A 19552-nucleotide genomic window follows, 5' to 3' on the forward strand; every position below is an offset into this window, starting at 1 on the left:
CCCCAGGTCGAGACTGCATTTACAGTCTACTTTCATTATTTTATTTTTTTTTTCTTTTCTTTTTAAATTTCAGCTTCCAGCAAATTCTCATCATTGGCTCTTTGTAGGACTAACGTGTTCTCCAATCTCAGAAAAGGCTTCTCACATTAGCGGTTTATAATCAAGTAACTATAAAAACTCCTCCTGGATAAAAGACTAAACTTTACAACTCTCCCCCAGGGAGATGGGAGCTTTTAGATGTTATAAAGCTCTCCGAATATACTCTAGTTTTTCAAAGCTTACAATTGAAACTGTATATTACACAGTAACAACAATAATATCCTCACACTCCATACACCTCTACTCAGATACCTAATAATTATATATTATACTGAAAACTTGAAAGATTTTATTTATTCAAGTACACATCCCTTTAAAGTCACTCAATTTATGAAATGCCAGTTCTTATTTTTGAGCTCTAATCTTGATTTCTCTCATGACCAATTGGACAGACTTCGCTGAAGTTTTGGGAGTTGTGTGTTTGGTTTTGGGGTTATTTCTATGTTAACTTCACTTTTTAATCCCCTTTTTGTGTTTGTCATGACAGCATATCATTTTTAGGCAGATTCTTGTCAAACCCGTTGATGAATCCACTTTACAAAAGTGAAGAGGTAAACATGACATTGAGCACAAAAAGTTGTTTTTCTTTCAGTAGAATGACAGGGAAGGTAAGACAAAATACAGGAAAAGCCCAATGAAGTATCACTCTCAAATCTCTGGATTATGACTTTCTCATTTTTCCAACCAAGCTGGCTCCTCTACATTACTCTTAATTCAGTTACACACAAAAAAAAAAGGTACATTTCCAGGCTCTCAAAAAGGAGACTGAAATATCTGAAAAGCCCAATACATGTCTAAGGAAATACAGCAACGTTGATAATAAGTAAGCTAATTTTGAGTCACACATTTTCTTAACCAACTTATGAAATTCATTAGACACTACTTATAAACTCACTTCATGCATTTGTACGATTCTTCTTTTCTTACGTCTTTCTACAGGTATCATGAAATGTTCCATGGAAAAAAGAAAAAGGAACAAACATTTAACTACAGAGCTCAAAATTCTCTTTAATATTCCCATTAAAGCTTAACTTGAAGATTACTGTAAAGGCAGTAACTGGACACTGAAAGCATCCTTCCTGGGAACAAAAATGTCAATTTCTGTGTGCAAATAACTATTCCAGTGCTAAAGAAACTACACAGGGCAGAGAAGCAGCCAGACACCAAGGTTCATACTCCAATACACAGAAAAGCTAGATTACCCGAAAAGATATTTCCAGATTTTCTCCTCCCCAGATGTCCATGCCACTATCATACTGTCCAAGTTCATTAAAGTAGTCACGATCCATGGCAAACAGGCCTCCAGCCATAGTAGGTGACCTAAAAAGGCACATTGAAAGAAGTTAATTTTCTTTTAAAGAAAAAAAACAAGTAATTTTAGCTGAATCTGCTAGTGCCAAAGCTTGACTTTAGACAGACATAACACACACTAGAAATCATCAGATCACACTTTTAGTCTCAAAACGTTTTCAAAAGCCCATCTGTAAGTGGTATTTGTGTCCTTTCATAATTCCAATACCTATAAACAACATTTCACTGCACATCGTAAACTTGAGGAAAAGGCATAGGTCAGGGAAAGAGGAAAAAAGGGACTGTCTCTCTACTAAAAAAAAAAATTAAAAAAATAGTACTTAAAAACTTGTGCAAGTCCATCAAGCTTTCTACGGTGAAACCTAGGAGCTGCCTTTAATTAGATCTGTCTTTACCAGAAGCTATTTACCCTACAGTTACAAACGTGTACGTTGCACACAATGTGCTCTTCCACCCCTTAAATGGGCAAATTATACAGACCAGGCTTGACTGAACTGCAGAAAGAGCAGAAACCAGAACACACATTACTTTGCCATATTAAATTAGATCAAGAAACAAGGACCAAATTCAAATTATACAAGTCAGGAGGCTGGTAAAAGAAACACTACTCTGTCTCACAGATAGAATTTAAATACCAGGAGCAGCTTCGTTTCATCACTGATGTCAATAAACTGATTGCTGCAAGTCATTTACAGTTTCTGTATTCACAGATGTTCTCTTCAGCATTTCCAAATTTTTCAACTTGCCTGTGTTACTAGAACAGTGTCCTATTTTGTAAAAATCCATATGTGATCCCTATTGTCCAGGCTCTAGATTGAATTGCTAGTGTATCACAAAGTTATAATATAGGATGCCCTTCAGGAGTATTAAAAAATAAATAATAATTTTTAAAAAAGTAAACCCACTACATATGATGGTTGGAACACACAGTGGGCTGGGAACAGGCTTTTTTCTCATCCTTTTTTAATAAAAACCTGTGATGAAACCAAGCCTAAGCCTGGATTTCCTTGCTTGTTCTCACATAATTTTCTGCTACAGCTTCTGTCACTTTAAAACCTGGCTTGAAAGGTTGCTCTCAGTTTTTCCATCCCTGACACCAAAATATTTCATTATGAAGGTCTCTAAAACATAAAATGTAAGACTTTCCATTTGATGGAAAGCCATTTTCAAAGGTTAATTGCCAATCTAGCTTCTTTCTCAAAGCAGGCAGTGACCTCTAAGTAGCAAAAGTCACTCTCATATGAATAAAATGTAAACTTTTTATATGATTAGACTCCTTGTAACTATAAAGTTAGTTCTGTCTTTTCAATGTGAGTTTTTCCTAAAAGTGAGTTGAAGGAATGCAACAGTGTTGAACACAGCAAGACTTAACATTCAGGCATTCCCCTGACTAACCGCGAGAACAATTCTTAACAGAATCAGGATTTTAAGACATTCTAAGCTGGTTCCCCATTCAGATTTTCCCAGTCTGTCCTTTGCCTTCTACCTTCAGAAGCTGCCACACTGACACTTTCCAAACAAGCCAAACGGTTAAGTAACTTAAGAAGTTTCCTGGCTTCTCAGACCAAATCTTGGGATTGGTAGATGTGGAAACACTAACTGCAGAGCTGTCAGGCAACAGCAGAGAACTTTGCACTGGAGCTGCTTGCATCAGCCTAAAAACGCTCTTCATTTACAGTCCAAGAAAAGAGAATCAAAGAGAGATGAGACTGCCCAATTTCTGATTCACTTTCCAAGTCTTATAGAAGTACCACATCATCTGCAAGGAGTCAGTTTGTATAAAAGGTAGAGTTCTTCCACCTTAGAAACCTGAATTCTGTACTAAGATTGATACCTACAACTAGAAAACGCACAATCAGCTTCTTGCCATTGCTCTGCTAGCACTGGCCCTTCTCATGAAGGGACAACTTCTATTCTCATGTCCAAAGCATATGTGTCTGCTACTAGCAAAGAAAAAAAAAAAAGTGTTTACTGACATCATTTTATAACAGTTCCGTGTCCAGCAGAAACCAAATATTGCTAGTTCTGTCCAGGCACGACAGCCATGAATGGTTAAAAGATTAAGGAACGTAACTTCCAAGTCCTAGTGTTAAGCTTTACCAAGACTTTTGTTTCAGAATGATTCTCAAAAGACTGCAAAAACAATACAGGCAGGCTTCAAACAGACATTTTTAGGCATTTGCCACATTGTGCAAAGAGACAAGTCATATTTTAAAGATGGTTTTCACATCCATGTGTGTTCGTTTAGGAAGCATTATGCCAAAATAACTGCTTGTCTGATGAGAAATATAGATTAAATTCTGAAGCAAAAAAAATGTTGACATCGGAAATTACCATATGTTCTGATGTTCTCTCCCATCACCTAGGAGACCACCTTCCTATTACCACAAAAATTTATTTTCCCAATCTAGCAATTCTTTAGCATTTCATCACAGAAATTATAAAGCCTGTATCAGTGGGCTATGCAGGCTATTACTAGCACAAAGACAGTTATCAACATCATCACTAAGACCGACACACATCGACACACTGGAAACAACCATCAATGCATATAGCTCAGAAGTGAAATTATTGAAGAGATTTAATACAGGATAGTGTTAAGTTCCTTAAGACTTTTGCCTCTAGCAAAAGCTGCTGTTATATAAGCATTCTCTAGAAGTGTGCTTTCTTGAACTAATAAGATGTATCTAAATCATGATTAAATATGAAAAATTAAACTGAAATAGGTAATAGTAACCAAAACTATTTCTAAGTAAAATAAACAAGCCAGGTATTTGACAGGTTAGGCACCTGCTTCTAAAACTGCACAGCCAGAGAACACTCCATAACGCTTAAGAAGTGCCCCTGATCATCTGTATGTTACACAGAGCTTCACACCATGTGGGAGGAACCTTACTTGATTGGAGCAGTGGCTCCCTCGGGTCCTTCCAGTTCTGACAAAGGAACAAGATCCCACTTAAAGTGCAGGCCCCAGTTAAACCCTCCACGCACAACCGGGGAAGAGCTGTAGGTAAGCGTGTCAGCACTGATTATGTCAATCACAGGGCACACCACAGTCCTGCGATCTTCTCTGATGGGAGTCAGTAGAGGTTGTAACCACATCTCGTTCACCTCACAGTGACTGTCCAGGAATACCAGCACTTTCCCTACAGAGGCCAAAGCACACAAAACACAAAGATCCATGGTAACGTGAAACACACAAACACATATGCAATTATATCAGCAGCAGAGTATCAGCAGCATCCTCACCACCCTGTGCAACAGAGGGGAAAACACCATCTGCACTCGGAAGCGCTAACAAACCAGAGACTCCACAGGGATTAGTTCAGTCACAAAGGCAGAAGGTAGAGCCTGACTATTCACATTTAGTTATGAATCGCTCAAGTGGGCTGTTATTTGGATTTCTTTACAGTCATCAATTTTCTATTGAGATTCAGCAGAGCTACTGTACTTTAAATGAAATGTCACCAGACCAGCACTCTAAAAGTCAGGAGGTACATTGGTTCTAATGCAGAGCAGCTCCCACACCCAAGTTAGGCTACAGAGACCGCCAAAGATGACAGATATTCAGCCAGATGAATTATCCCCATGACAAAACTGATTTTGTCCGCTAACTGTAATTGCTTTGGGCTCACTTCGTATTACACTTCAGCATCCATCCAGTTATTGTTGCAGCTAGAATCTATGGATTTTAAACCAAGTCATTCTGATGAATTAATCTGCATACATCCATGACACAGGCCACAACATTTCAGTTCCTGAATATAGAGTAGCATAGAGCATGCCCTTATTTCATTAGCTCTAGAGTGACCGTGGATTCATACCAGTTTAAAAGGAGAGTGAATGCCCAAAATGAGCATAGCCAAATCTACCAGTATTAGATCAAGGAACACTTCAATCCCATCAGCTTACGTGGGGATTATCTGCTATGATCAGAGAGAACAATTTGATCCCTGAGATACCTTCAGGCTCAGTTCGTCTGAAAAATCTGAATTTATGACACAATATAAAATTTATGTAACACCAGAATGATGTGGAAGAGATGGGAAAGAGCTTTAAAGAAAACAACCAAGTAAAAACTGAGCGCAGGAAAGCTCGTCAGAGGGATCTGCATAGGCTGAACTGATGGGCCAAGGCCAATTGTATGAAGGTCAACAAAGAGAAGTGCTGGGTCCTGCACTTGGCTCACAACAACCCCACACAACACTGCAGGCTTGGGGAACAGTGCCCAGCAGGAAAGGGCCTGGGGGTGCTGGTCAACAGCCAGCTGAACGTGAGCCAGCAGTATGTCCGGGTGGCCAAAAAGGCCAATGACATCCTGGCCTCTATTTGAAACAGAGTGGCCAGCAGGACTCGGGAAGCAATCGTCCCACTGTTACCCACCACTGGTATGGCCACACTTCAAATTCTGTGTTCAGTTTCGGGCCACTCACTTCAAGAGGGACACTGAGGTACTGGAGCATGTCCAAAGAATGGCAATGCAGCTGGTGAAGGGTCTGCAGCACAAGCCTTATGAGGAGCAGCTGAGGGAACTGGAGTGGTTTAGTCTGGAGAAAAAGTGGCTCAGGGAGACCTTATTGCTCTCTACAGCTACCTGAAAGGAGGGTGTAGGCAGGTGGGGTCTGTCTCTTCCCACATAACAAACTATAGGACAAGAGGAAATGGCCTCAAAGTTGAACCAGGGGAGGTTTATATTGGATATTTGGAAAAATTTCTTCACTGAAAGGGTGGTCAGGCATTGGAAAGGCTGCCCAGGGAGGCGGTGGAATCACCATCTCTAGAGGTGTTCAAAAAATGTGTAGATGTGGTACTTAGGGACATGGTTTAGTGGTGAAGTTGGCAGTCCCAGGTTAACAGTTGGACTTGGAAAAGACCTTTAAGATCACCAACCTAAATGACTCTATGAAAATAACTTTGAAACAAAGAAATATAATGAGACACCCATTAAGAACAGACAGTATTTGATGGGGGCGGGGGAAGACTCCTGCAGTGTAGAAGAGCAATAAAATCAGCTACAATTGCACTAACTCTAATGAATCCTAGCACAGACTGGAAAGTGCAAGCACAATTTTCTCTCTAGATTATGCCATTACAATGTTAATGAGTAAACAACAATTATGAGACTTTGTCTGCCACTCAAAATGATTTGAGTAAGTAGCACAGACTTTCTCAGACACCAAAGAATTTAACCGAAAGCATATTATGGTAAAAGTGTACATAAAGCACCAAATAGTTAGCCAAATTAACACTCACTGCAACAACAGAAAAGCTTGTACGAGAAATATTACAACTGGATTGGCAAATTAGAAACCAGATTAGTGTACCTTACTAAAGAAACTGATTGCCCTTCTAGAGCAACAGTTTTTACATGAAACATGCAGAAAATATTCTGTGACCACAATACATAGCACAGATGGAGATGTTCCTGAGGCATTCTTTCAGGGCAGCAATATGGAAAATTCTATATTGCCTCACTAAATTTTGTCAAATACTGGCTTTGTTTTACTATTTCACTGACCTACTCTAAAAAATTAACTCATTTTGTCAAAAGCAAACTTCCACAGGAATAAAAAAAAATACAAATCAACAGTTTAGATAATGTTTAAAAGACACTCAAATTTGGCTCCAAATTTGCAAAGTCATTGCTTGGGTGACTTGAAAAAATATCTGCTCCCTCTTACACAGCATAGATTTCCTAAAGTTAATTACAAACTATAAAAACAGTGAATGTATTATATCTACTCTCTATTCACCTATAAGCAAGCACCAAGCCCTCCTTGCTTCCTTCTCACTGAGTAAAGAAAAATCTCAGGTGAGAACTAATTCAGTAAAACTATGAAGAAATACTGGAGAAAGCTTTATAAAGACCATGGTCACCATCAACTGCATAATATAAACATTTAAATACGCAGATAATGCTCGTTAAGGTCTCCAATTATCATGATACAGGTATCACTGAAGATACTGTGTAGTTGTTGCAACATAGGTTAATATAACAGCCAAAGATCAATGCAATTAACTGCCTTCAAAGTCACTGAAATTCTAAAAGAACTGTTAAAATGCCTCTCACCTAAGATAGCATTACCCCGAATCTTTCTTCCCCTACACTAAGCCATGTAGATTAGAACATGGCAAAACATGCAGAGCCCCTACAGTGGGCTGCGGCAATCACAAGTCAAACATTTAACATCTGCAGGAGCTGTGCGCTTCAAAAAGAAGTCACCCAATCAACATATGGTCAAAGTATGCAAGGAAAAGAGAAACAAGAAGGTATACCTGTGGCATGAGAGGCTCCAATCATTCTTCCTCGAATCAAGCCTTCCCGCTTCTCATTTCTTACCAATTTTGTGGTTTTGGGAAGCTGAGTTTTAACATAGTCATCCAAGTCTTTTTTCAAGTCAGCTGAGAAAAGACAAACACAAGTTCAACAACAGGATGGAAATTGTAAAAGCTTTGTTTAAAGTCCCAAGATGTTCAACTCAAAAAGGGCCAAAAACTTGATCAAAAAGCTACCCCAATACAGCACAGCTTCAAACCAAGAGTACCAAAAGGACAGCCAGTTATCCCACATGCTACACCTGCTCTCCAATTTCTGTAGCCTTCTTTTGTTGTTTTCTTCCACATTTTCTTATTAACTGCTTCACTTTTTCCTGCTGCATTGCAGAAACCCACACGGACAAAGCAGGTACATACCCTGCATTGAAGAGGACAGTGAACCATATAACTGGGCTTCCCACCCACTGCATTCCTGCCAATAAGCACTTCCTTGCATTTTCTCAACTAACTTTTTATGCACTGCCACCATTTCAGGTTTTATACTTAGCCTTGGTTTCCTGAATATAAACTGGATTATCTCTTTGTTCTGTTTGCAAAGCCTTTAGTACAACGCAGCTGAAGTTAACTGGAACTTCTAGGCTCTATACTAAAAGAAATTACTGCTGCTAAAAAACTAAAAGGACTGTATAAAGAAATAATATTTCCAAATTCTTCTCATGGTGACTGCCATTTGCAGCAGAAGTAATGAAAGCTCTTTTACGCAGGCAAGTGATTTAAATTACTATGTTCCATACACTAAAACAAATGCTGACATCTTTAAAGAAGCTTGAAGACACCTTTCATTATCTGTACATGCTTCACTGATATAACAGCGATACGAAGTACAGATCACTCACAGGTGGTTGCTTTTCTAAAATCCAAAAGGATCAAAGACACTGCTGGCAAGCATGTGCTTTTGACAGAGAGCAAAGTTCACTGCAGTCTATAGGCACTACTGCAACTTAACTAACATCAATGGCGATTTTAAGAGTAACAATTTTTTTTTCACCCGAGGACAGTGGTTTCTAACTTTAAAGTAGGACCACTGAGGAGAAAATGGACAATGAAGACTAAAGTAATGGAAAAAACATAAGTTAATAAGCTTATGAATAAATGAAAAGAAATATAAAATGAGGAAGGAAAACATAAAAGCCAGCTGAGACTGAACAGAGAACCTCAGTATAGAGGGGCAGACAGACTTTCAACAGAAGATATGCTGGAATAAATATTATTCTGATGAATGTCAGTTCCAACATTAAAACTGCTGTTAACAAGATTAATTGCCAAAGGAATATATGTGTTTTAGGAGGTACAAGATCTTTCAGGCAAGAAGAATGAAAAGGAGATTCCCAGAAACAACTCCAAATGTTAAGATCTCAGCATTAGCACTGCAAGGCAGCATCACAGATCAAGAATGAGAAGGTACCACATAGCAAATACAATGCTGGAGAATATTCTAGAACAAAGAAAACGTCTCTGAAGAGATGCAGACAGGATTCATTTGCATCACAGGAATTCTCTCCCCTGGTCTTTAATGTGACATCATATGCCAAAGACAACAGGCAATACCTTTTTAGAGAAAGCCTCCTAGAAAGCTGATGAAATAAGTCATCTCTAGGATGCTACCCAAATGAGACACCCAAGTAATCAAGACAGAAGGATTTGCAAACCTAAAATAAGCAAGTGCTTGAATCATTCTTCACCTGATGTATCATAGCAAGGGAAAAAGTGTGTAGCAGCAGAAAACAAAGGGCTAGTACAAAGCAGAAAAGGTCAGTTGTCAAACTCAGCACTTAATGCAGATAAGGCTGCATGAAAGGACATACAATACAAGAGTAAAGTTTTGCATGTGCAAACTTCTGAAAACAGCAGAAGGCAAAAAACCCAAAAAAAAGCTGTGTCCACACTGATGGCTAAACCAGGCCTACAACATGACCTTGAGCAGCAGAATATAAGATCCAGTAGTAAGTACCTAATGGCTAACAAGCTCTCAGAGTACAGCTCTGACCCAGACAAATGACCACTCTGCTAGAAACTACCCAGTCATTGCCTGGGACTGAGTATATCATGGACCATTCTCAACAGGCACTTTAGTCTCAGACACCTTTTGGTGCTTTCATTGTTAATGGGTTTTTGTGTCGGCTTCACACGCACTGGGAATACTGATTTCTTTTAAAAGACATAATCCAATAAATTCCTTCAATAGTCTGCCTGAGAAATTTTGCTCCAAGGAGAGAATTGCTCCCTTTTAGCCAGTAGACAGTCTCCAAAAATTACTTTAGCCATTATCTTGCTCCATATCTATGTAAAAAAGGCTTCTTCAAACAAGAAAAAAAATCTAGGATGGTGAGTCAGGGGTGTTATTATTTCAAAGTACTAAGTTGCAGACGGTTTGCTCCTTTTCAGTTCTTCAGTCTCTTCTGTGTAGAAGAATGCCTCCAGTAACAGCCTTCAAAATATCCTGTATGCTGTTCCATAACAGGTAAAGCCTAAATCAGGGAAAAAGAGGTTATACTAGAAAAAGAAATCCTGTCTTGCAGCAAAAGGAAAGAAAATAATGTAACAGTGGGCTCAGCTGAGCTATGGAAATGCCTGCTTTAGCTAGTAAGACTGTTGATGATTGAGTGTAAGAAGCTTTTTGACGCAAAACTAGATGCAAAGACTCAAGCTTTATGCAAGAGCACTGATGTGTAGCACAGCTCCTATATTTAAAGCTGAAGAAATAGGCTGTATTTCATCTAAGATACCATTTCAGGAAGTATGTAAGGAAAATTAATTAGAAAAAAAACAAACAGATCAGAGGCGTAAAGATTAAGCAATTTCCCCAAGCTCATATGAGATTCATGCTACAGCCAAAGTCTGTTTCCTCAGTCACCAAACCAACTTTGACTTTCCTCAGCTGTAAAATTCCATTTGGTAAAATTAAGCAGCAACACAAACATCAGTAGTATCATCATCAAGAGCAGTAATTCTCTGTATTAGTAACATCTCCTCCCATCTTTGGCTTCAAAACATGTTCATTTGAAGTCAGAAAGGCAAAAGTAGCAACCTGAATGTTTTGAACCTAATTTGGCCTTCAAATTAGCAACAGGCCGGAAGAGTGCTGGTATTACTGCCTAAACACAGGCACTAACCAAATGCATTACCATATTCAAAAGACTGAGTTTTGAAGTCAGCTTAGTTCTGAATGTGAAGGTTAAAAAACTTTAAAACAACAAATTGCACAAGACTTTGTAGCAAAGAGTGGTATTGCTTCCAAAACACAAAGCAATAAAACAAGCTTTTAAATATTACACATTCCCATCAACAAGGGACAGTGTTTGATCTTTGTTTTCTCCTGTATCTTAACATTTGATCTGACCTCAGAGAAATGAATTAGCTGCATAGGAAGAGAATTTCATTCTACATTATACACATCTAATCAGTCTCTTAGAGCAAGTGAGACCTTAACCCAGAAACCAAACGATGAGACCAAGGGAGCTAATTATATGTACTAAAAATATATAATCTAAAATTAATTTTAAAAATGCGAACAGTTGTGGACTTGCACAGAGACAACCAGGGAACTTGCACAGTCCTGCTGGCAAGTACTGCTATGCTAACACATTCCTCAACAGGCATTTTGCTTTTGAAGGGCCAAAACGGTTGAATCGTGTGTCTGTTGTTACCTTGTCCATCATTCGAGAGAAACATGCCGAAGCATCAGTCTTTCAACAAGAACAAAGCAAGTCTGCAAGCTCTACCTCTCCAGGGCCCCTCCCAGACTGAGGGAGCGGAGGCTGCTCCACTGAGAGCCAGGGACGGCTGCTCCCAGGGTGGCCACAAGAGGCTGTGCGAGAGCCACGCAGAGCCTCCCAGTGAAAGCTGAGCTCCGATCCCAGCAGCCACAGGTCTGAAATGCTGAGAAAGTACAAAACACTGACACACAGTTTCCATAGTGCCACATCAACTTAGCTGCAAGATCGCTGCTGAGACTACGTGCATTCAGTTCCTTTCAGGTGCGTTCACAGTTAATATTGGCCCACAGAGTTTATTGTAAGATCAGTGTAATCTGCTCTGAGCACCAGAACAGCCCAAGCAGAGTACTGTTAAAAACAGCTGCACTATGAACAACTGCTTAATTATCCCCTCCACAAATATACACCCCTCGCTATTAGCTTTGAAACCTGTTTTTGTATTCTGAAGTCCGTATTATACAAAGTTCATCAGTAAAATGGTACCAGCATCAAAGGAGATGTCACCTTGGGCTTCTCAGAACATCATGCGTCTCTACTGGCTGGCACGTTTTGGAGACTGACTGTAGTAGTACAAGTTGGTTTTGCATAATGGTCTCCACATGTTTATTCTGACCAGTCAGTAAAGCACAGGAAAAGAGAGGAAGGTCAAGAAGTGTAAGCACTGAACAAAAAATTCCTGAAAGGTTCCCTCACCCAATTCACTGTTGTCATCCACCAAAATAATCTCATGAAGAAGGTGCGCAGGAGTGCGATCCAGGACACTATGTACTGTGCGAAGCAGGGCAGAAAGCGCTTCATTGTAGAAACAGATAACAACACTGGCAGATGGCAGATCGGAAGGGTAGGACTTCTCTCTACATCTGCAAGTAGAAACATAGTTACCACTTTATTTTCAGTGAGATTTCCAAAGGGCGAAGTCACTACTGAAACTTCATAAGTAACAAGCAAACATTAAATGTGTAGGAAGAACCCCTAACTTGAACATTAAGAGTCCAGGCATATAACACCTATATAGCAGGGCTCAGCATAATAAGTTACTCTCCACATAATACAGACTTATAATTAACATTGCTACTTGTTAGAAACCAGAGGATATCATGGAGTGGGGTGGGAGTAAGAACCACAGATCCTTAAAACATAAACAAGAGAAAACACTAAGAGCTTGTTTAAGCTGTCAAAACACTGTCTAGTACCCTTGGATAGCTCAGACACATACAGGAATGGCAAGTATGACATGAGGCCTACAAAAAAACCCACAACTTCATTGGCCAGCTGCTGGAGACTAGGTTGGATATCCCAGAATACCTCCAGTGGTGCTAAATACCTATTTAGACAATGAAGACTGGGATCCAGCCTGCAGATTAAGACAATTAAGTCTAGTCACTGCTGTCAGTGAAGTCTAGATAGTATTTAGCTCACCCTAAGGCTAAGTGTATTTTGTCAGCTGAAGAGCTCTGCATGCTTCATTAACTGCATTGACTGGATCTCTGCTAATTATAATAAAAGCAGAGACAACTGACTAACATGCAGTTACTTAAGTGTAAGCATCTTAATCTGCAAGCTGAATCCCACTCAAAGGAGAAGATCATTCTTTCTTTCTCCTTATTTTCAGATTTTGTTCATACATTTAGTATGGCATTAATCTGTGACACTGTGCCCTATGAAGATGCCAGGCATGAGGAAATCCAATAAAAATATGAAATTATAAATGAAAACCTAGAAGTATACAAGAAAAGTCTTCATTGACTCGGAATGAACTCAGCTCTTGGGGCGAGACATTTCAGCAAGTACGATTCATTACATTCACCCAAAGCAGAGAAACCACTAGAAAAATGAATTGAAAAATAAATAGACCTGCATTTAATGTTGGGGTTTTTTAATTGTTGTTACAGCAACGCGTTTCTTCCCCTAGATCCATTCAGACAGATTAGAGAAAATATCTGCTTTTTGCAGGGCAATCCAGATACCAAGCAAAGACTTCAAGTGAGAAGCAGAGCACTTTTGTCATCAGTCATTCTTCTATTTTATCCTCTGTAGGCTTACGACAAATGTGAAATAATCCAGAAGGTGAAAGCCTTTCATTAACTTGGGCACTGGAACATCTAATGTCCATCTTCACCCAGGAAGCTACAGACCAATCAGTCTCACCTCTGTGCTCAGCAACATAACGGAGCAGATCCTCCTGGAAACTATACTAAGGCACGTGGAAAATAAGCAGGTGATTGGTGAGAGCCAACATGGATTCACTCAGGGCAAGCTGTGCCTGACAAATTTGGTGTCCTCCTATAATGGGCTTACAGCATTGACGGAGCAGGGAAGAGCGATGTCGCCCACCTGGACTCGTGCAGAGCTTTTGACACTGTCGCACATAACATCCTTGTTTCCAAAGTGGAGACACATGGATTTGATGGTTGGAACACTTAGTGGACAAGGAACTGGCTGGATGGTCACACTCAAGGAGTTGCAATCAATGGTTCAATATCCACGTGGAGACTGGTGACAAATGGCATCCCTCAGGGGTCTGTACTGGGACTGGTGCTGTTCAACATCTTTGTCAGAGACATGGACAGCGGGATCAAGCACACCCTCAGCAAGTTCGCTGGTGATACCAAGCTGTGTGGAGCGATCAACATGCTGGAGGGAAGGGATGCTGTCCAGAGGGGCCTTGACAAGCTTGAGAGGTGGGCCTGTGCAAATCTTCTGAAGTTCAACAAGGCCAAGTGCAAGGTCCTGCCCGTGGGTTGGGACAACCCCCAGAATTAATACAGGCTGGGTGAAGAACGGATTGCGAGCAGCCCTGAGAAGGACTTGGGGATGCTGTTGGACAAAAAGCTTAACATGGCCCAACAATGTGCACCTGTAGCTCAGAAAGCCAACTGTATCCTGGGCCACATATCAAAAGAAAAGTGACCAGCAGGTCGAGGGAGGGGATTCCCCCCCTCTACTCTGCTCTCCTGAGACCCCACCTGCAGTGCTGCATTCAGCTCTGCAGCCCCTAACATAAGAAGGACATGGACCTGTTGGAGTGAGTCCAGAGGAGGGCCATAAAGATGATCAGGGGGCTGGAGCACCTCCCTTATGGAGACAGGCTGAGAGAGCTCGGGTTACTCAGCATGGAGCAGAAGGCTCTGGGCTGACCTTATATCAGCCTTCCAGTACTACAAGTGGCCAACAAGAAAGCTGGAGAGGGACTTTTTACAAGGGCATGTAGTGACTGGACAAGGGGGAATGGCTTTAAACTGAAAGAGGGGAGATTTAGGTTAGATATAAGGAAGAAATTCTTTACTGCAAGGGTGGTGAGGCGCTGGCCCAGGCTGCCCAGAGCAGCTGTGGCTGCCCCATCCCTGGCAGTGCCCAAGGCCAAGCTGGACGGGGCTCGGAGCAACCTGGGCTGGTGACAGGTGTCCCTGCCCGTGGCAGGGGGGTGGGAACTAGATGATCTTTAAAGTCCATTCCAACCCAAACCATGCTATGATTCTATGATCTTTCAAGGGTACCAAACAGAATCATAGCATCTCTTCTGGTAGTTACAATACTAACTAGCTCAAAATGAAGCTTAAAAAAATAAGAATATTGTCACATGCTTTCAGTAACTGAGTACACAGCTAGCAAGATGAAAGAGAGAGAGGACATGTAATCCTAGTATTGCTGGATACAAAGTTTGATCCCTTTTCCACACTGATTTTTAAATCATTATCATTGGAATCTTGTTTCCATCAAAACAGCTGTCTGCCAATCCTACTACTGACAAAAATTATGACAATATGATAAAAGTTTGAATAAACTTATATCCAGTCCTGCTCTTCATTAAGCATTCTTAAAGTGATTTAGGAATCAGGAAAAAACTTTGCTTTCAAGGAGTAGCAGTCTTTTTTTTCATGGAGCCTGATTCGTGTGGGGCTTTACTTAACACATACCTTTTCCAGGTGGTAAAAAATCACATCTCCAGAAACAATATTCAGTCAAAAAAGACAGAAGAGATCAAAGACTTAAGGTCCTAGCCTCTAGCACTCCTGTTTGAATAGCTGAAAATCTGCCTTCAGCAACATAGGAGGCTGAAAGAGTGTTTAACAAAAACATAATACCAAAAATGTTAAATACTACATCAGGTATAATGTAACAAGTCCTTGAGCACATGAAATTATACCATGGTCTCTCCAAAAATCAGTACATACTTTGCATCTCTTGTATCAGGCACCTCCCTGTGGTATCCCAGTCGATTACTGATAAGCATATTGAAAGCATGCTTCTGATACCCCAAGTCTCTCACTTCCTGATCTTCTTCATTAAAAATCATTCCTGCAAAAGAAACAAGCCAAGATCAGTTAATAGGCTCAAAAAACATCCTTTGGAAACAATCAAGGATTGAAAGGTATGTCTTAACCTCCCCTAAACCCCATTCTGTTCTTCAAAAATCCCTCTGGTTTTGCAAAGTGTATTTCTGTGCAACTATTTTTGTTACCTCTCACAAATAGGTAGCACTTACGAGTAGCCCTTGCAGCTGTAATAAAATTAAATCATTCTCCAAAGACTGATGGCTTCATTGTGTTTATTGCCTTACCAGACACACTCCCTTCGCTTAAATGGCCTCCAATTCTTAGCACCACCTAAAAACCAACATCAAAGCAGCAACAGAGGAAAGACTTTGCTGCACAATGTATCAGCACCTGTCTATACAGATGAAGGGTCTGTAATGGGATTTTTGAAATAAAAACCACGTTTACAATGGTAGAAAAACCCTCACACTAGCAGCTTCACTTCATGTAGCTCTCTCAAGCCTGCAGTAACATAAAAATAGGTATAAAAAAACCTGTAAACTACTTATCTCACCTGGGACTTTGACAGCAAGCAAAATAGCAAGAGTCAGCTATTTGTTTATTATTTTAGCAGAAGCATCAACTGTTGCTGAGCAGGGCAGAGGCAGCAATTGCTGGTGTAAGTACACTGCTAGAGTCCAAGATTAAATCCTCAGTGCCCCTCCTGCCTGCCTTGACTCAGTGCCATAGGCCTCTCACTCACTCAGCCATATAGCCGTCAGCATGACTAGAAACAAAATGTTATGGTACTTAACTCTTCTACAGAAAAAAAGAGGAGGGAGAGGCAGTGTCTGCCACGACCTGTGTTTGCTAGCCAATTCTGCAACAATTCAGGTAGCAGAGCAATGACTTTTTTTTGTCCCTGTTCAGCTGGCTGCACAGGATGAGATGCCTATGCCCTTCCAGCTGTTATCAAGCTACAGAGGCAACTTCAGTGAAATTTCAGTACAAGTAGTGAGCAAAGATCATGTAATTTATCTCCTTCCACCCTGTCCATCATCTCCATATTGTTCAAAATCTACAGAAAATAAGTAGTAAGTGGGTTCTTCACTTATGCTACCATACATCCAGGATAATGTTTCAGAGAATCACAACTAATTTAGGTCAGAAGGGACATGTGGACTCACCTCCTGCTCAAAAGCAGGTTGGCTCAGAACTTGTACAGTTATGTTCCAAAAGCTTACAGTATCTCCAAGGATGAAGATTCTACCTCTTTATTTCCCTGTTCAAGCATTTGACCACCATTGCACTGAAAATGTTTTTCCTCTTACTTAACTGAAATACCCTCCTTGCTCCAATTTCTTATCATAATCCCATGTACCTCCAGGAAGGCTCCATCTTCCCTACAGCCTCCCATTAATCTGCTGTTGACAGCAATAAAATCTCACCTCTCAGCTTTCTCTCTATGGCAGAATAAACACAATTCTCTCAGCCTTCCTTCATACCTCATGTTCTCCAGTTTTCAACAGCTACGCAAAAGCTGAGCTCAAGCCCAGAGAAAAAACGATGGGTTAAAAAACAGAACAGAAGAAAGGTAATTTTAAAAGTTTGGAAGCTTTCTTCCTTTTCAAACAAGTAGTCCTGGTTGGCCTTTGGAGCACAGCTGTGTCACTACCAGTTGTGCTTCAGCAACAGTCTACCTCTATGTACAAGATGACTAGAGGGAACTCTGTGCATCCACTTCCCACCATTTACATTTATGACCCTGTTGCTTTTAGTCTTGATTACAGCAACAGCAAAGCAGACGCACTATCAAACACCTCAAAAGCTGATGCCTTGACATTTGTGCAGGACCAAGTGGGAAACGCTGGGTAGTGATATCTGCAAAAGACTTGGGATAAACCCAGATAGTGTGTCTCGTGGTGACTGGATATCATGGTCATGGGTAATTGCTCCCACTGTGGATACGTTGCATTATGGGAGCAGGAATGAGGTCTGTTTACAGTGGCAATGCCAGTGCCACTTGTCTGGCACCAGCAGTCTAAAGGCGTCACTCATTCCTCCTCTGAGCCACATGCATTTCCAAAATAAGGTTTCCAGCTTGTCAGTTCGGACACCAAGCCCAACCATTCTTGCATACTCAGCATCAGTAACACTGTGCCACTGTGTAAAAATATTTTCTTTATACAAACCATGAGCTTAAGAAACACATACCAAATGTTTCATTCCACAATTCATACATACCCAACCACTAACTACTTTTTTCTGACCTTCTGAATATAGATTAGAAGGAGTGCTAGTATTTTTTAAAACATTCTCATGAAGAACAACATCCAAAATGTATGCAAAAGGTCTGAAAGATTTCAGTTCAAACAGCAGATAAAAGCCCTTGGAAAATAAGGGCTTTGCAATCAAAACATCACTTTAGGCCATACTTCAGCAGTGTTATGTGGCTCTTACATATTAATAAAAAACTTAAAAAAAAAAGAGATAGATTGCCCTACAAGATGACTGGTTTTGGCTATCACATGCCAACTTCCTTTTAATTTCTTTTTGCTTCACATGTTTATCACTGCCCTACACCAGACAGACAGGAAGCCCTTTCCTGCAGCACCTGATTTAATTTTAACAGAGAACCAGCTGTCTCCTGATGATTCATGTAGAATTTATCCTGGCATTATAATTCCCCTTGGCTTTCACCAACCAAACCAGTCACTTGGTTTGAAGATCAAGGCAATTCTCAGTTGAGAAGCTCAGATTTCTTTCCTGGCCCATACTGAATAGCTGGAAAGAACTGGCCACCCCTGGGCTAGTCTTCACCTCGCTTGGCTCTCATGCTTTTTGCAGTGAACTGATAAATACTTGTAATGCTACAGAGCAACATGAATTGGCATTTTTCCTATATATTCACACGGGTCAAATGACCAAGTCTGAAATTGACATTTGGTAAAGTTCTATTAACTCTGGAAGCTCATGATCCACCATTCATCCAAAGTAATGACAGAGGACTTCAGACAGATCAAGGTATTAAACTCTTGGCTATGAAGGTTATTATGCCATATTTCCTGAAGAAGCAGCAGAAACCAATACCACAACGCTCAGTATCTGCCTCCAGACTTAAAAGCAAGTTTGCAAGCCAGCACGCAACATGCCTCGGTTTGCACATCTGAACACAGCACTGAGTAAGCTGTAAGTAGTTAAATATACAAAGCATTTTAGTTTGGAAGACAAAACCAAATCATCTCATTGATGAAATACGCTCCAATGAAACACACAGACCTTTGTTAGTACAAAGCAAGCAGGATTTGGCCCTGACCACTGTCATTTCAAAAATCTTTCATTGTAATTTTGTCCCACACACATTTCTTGTAGATGATTTCATACTCCAAGGATATTCTCCAAATCAATGTGTCCTCTTCATTGTGTACTGTTATCACACTATTTTTAATCACTGCCTATAAGCAGAATTTCTCTGCACCTAATTGAAGTTTATGCATTTAAGTCCAATAAATATAGGAGTAAGATACGAAGCAAGCATACACTGCGCTTCCAAAAGCAAGAACTGCATTAAAGGCAGCACCTTGCTCTAATGCTGTCCTCCTCATTAGCACTTACACAGCACAACTGTAAACGTTAGGAATAGTATATTTTGGAATAAACACAGTAGAATAAATTTAAAGTAATTCATAATGAAGAGAGCCACTAGTACACCCTGCACTTTAACAAAACTAAACTACTTCATTATACAGTTTTTCCTAAGATCCCTTACAAAAAACCTTAGGATCTCATTTCTTCTGCTCTTCTAATAAGTTTGCCACCAACACTGAACACCAC

General features: G+C 40.3%; 1 protein-coding gene across 3 annotated transcripts in view; it reads right to left on the reverse strand.

Annotated features, from left to right (window-relative positions):
* The window catches only part of GALNT11 (polypeptide N-acetylgalactosaminyltransferase 11), a 56628-nt gene that overhangs the window by 19923 nt on the left and 17153 nt on the right, over nucleotides 1–19552 (reverse strand). For all 3 annotated transcript variants that reach the window (XM_056334263.1, XM_056334264.1, XM_056334262.1), the window contains exons 3-7: nucleotides 15638–15761; nucleotides 12156–12322; nucleotides 7687–7812; nucleotides 4307–4556; nucleotides 1302–1419 (exon numbers count right to left, since the gene is read on the reverse strand). In XM_056334263.1, the coding sequence (XP_056190238.1) occupies nucleotides 1302–1419; nucleotides 4307–4556; nucleotides 7687–7812; nucleotides 12156–12322; nucleotides 15638–15761 (785 nt within the window). The remainder of the gene's footprint in view (nucleotides 1–1301; nucleotides 1420–4306; nucleotides 4557–7686; nucleotides 7813–12155; nucleotides 12323–15637; nucleotides 15762–19552) is intronic.

The sequence above is a fragment of the Falco biarmicus genome, chromosome 4 (genome assembly GCF_023638135.1).
Source record: "Falco biarmicus isolate bFalBia1 chromosome 4, bFalBia1.pri, whole genome shotgun sequence".
In the NCBI taxonomy this organism is placed as follows: Eukaryota; Metazoa; Chordata; class Aves; order Falconiformes; family Falconidae; genus Falco; species Falco biarmicus.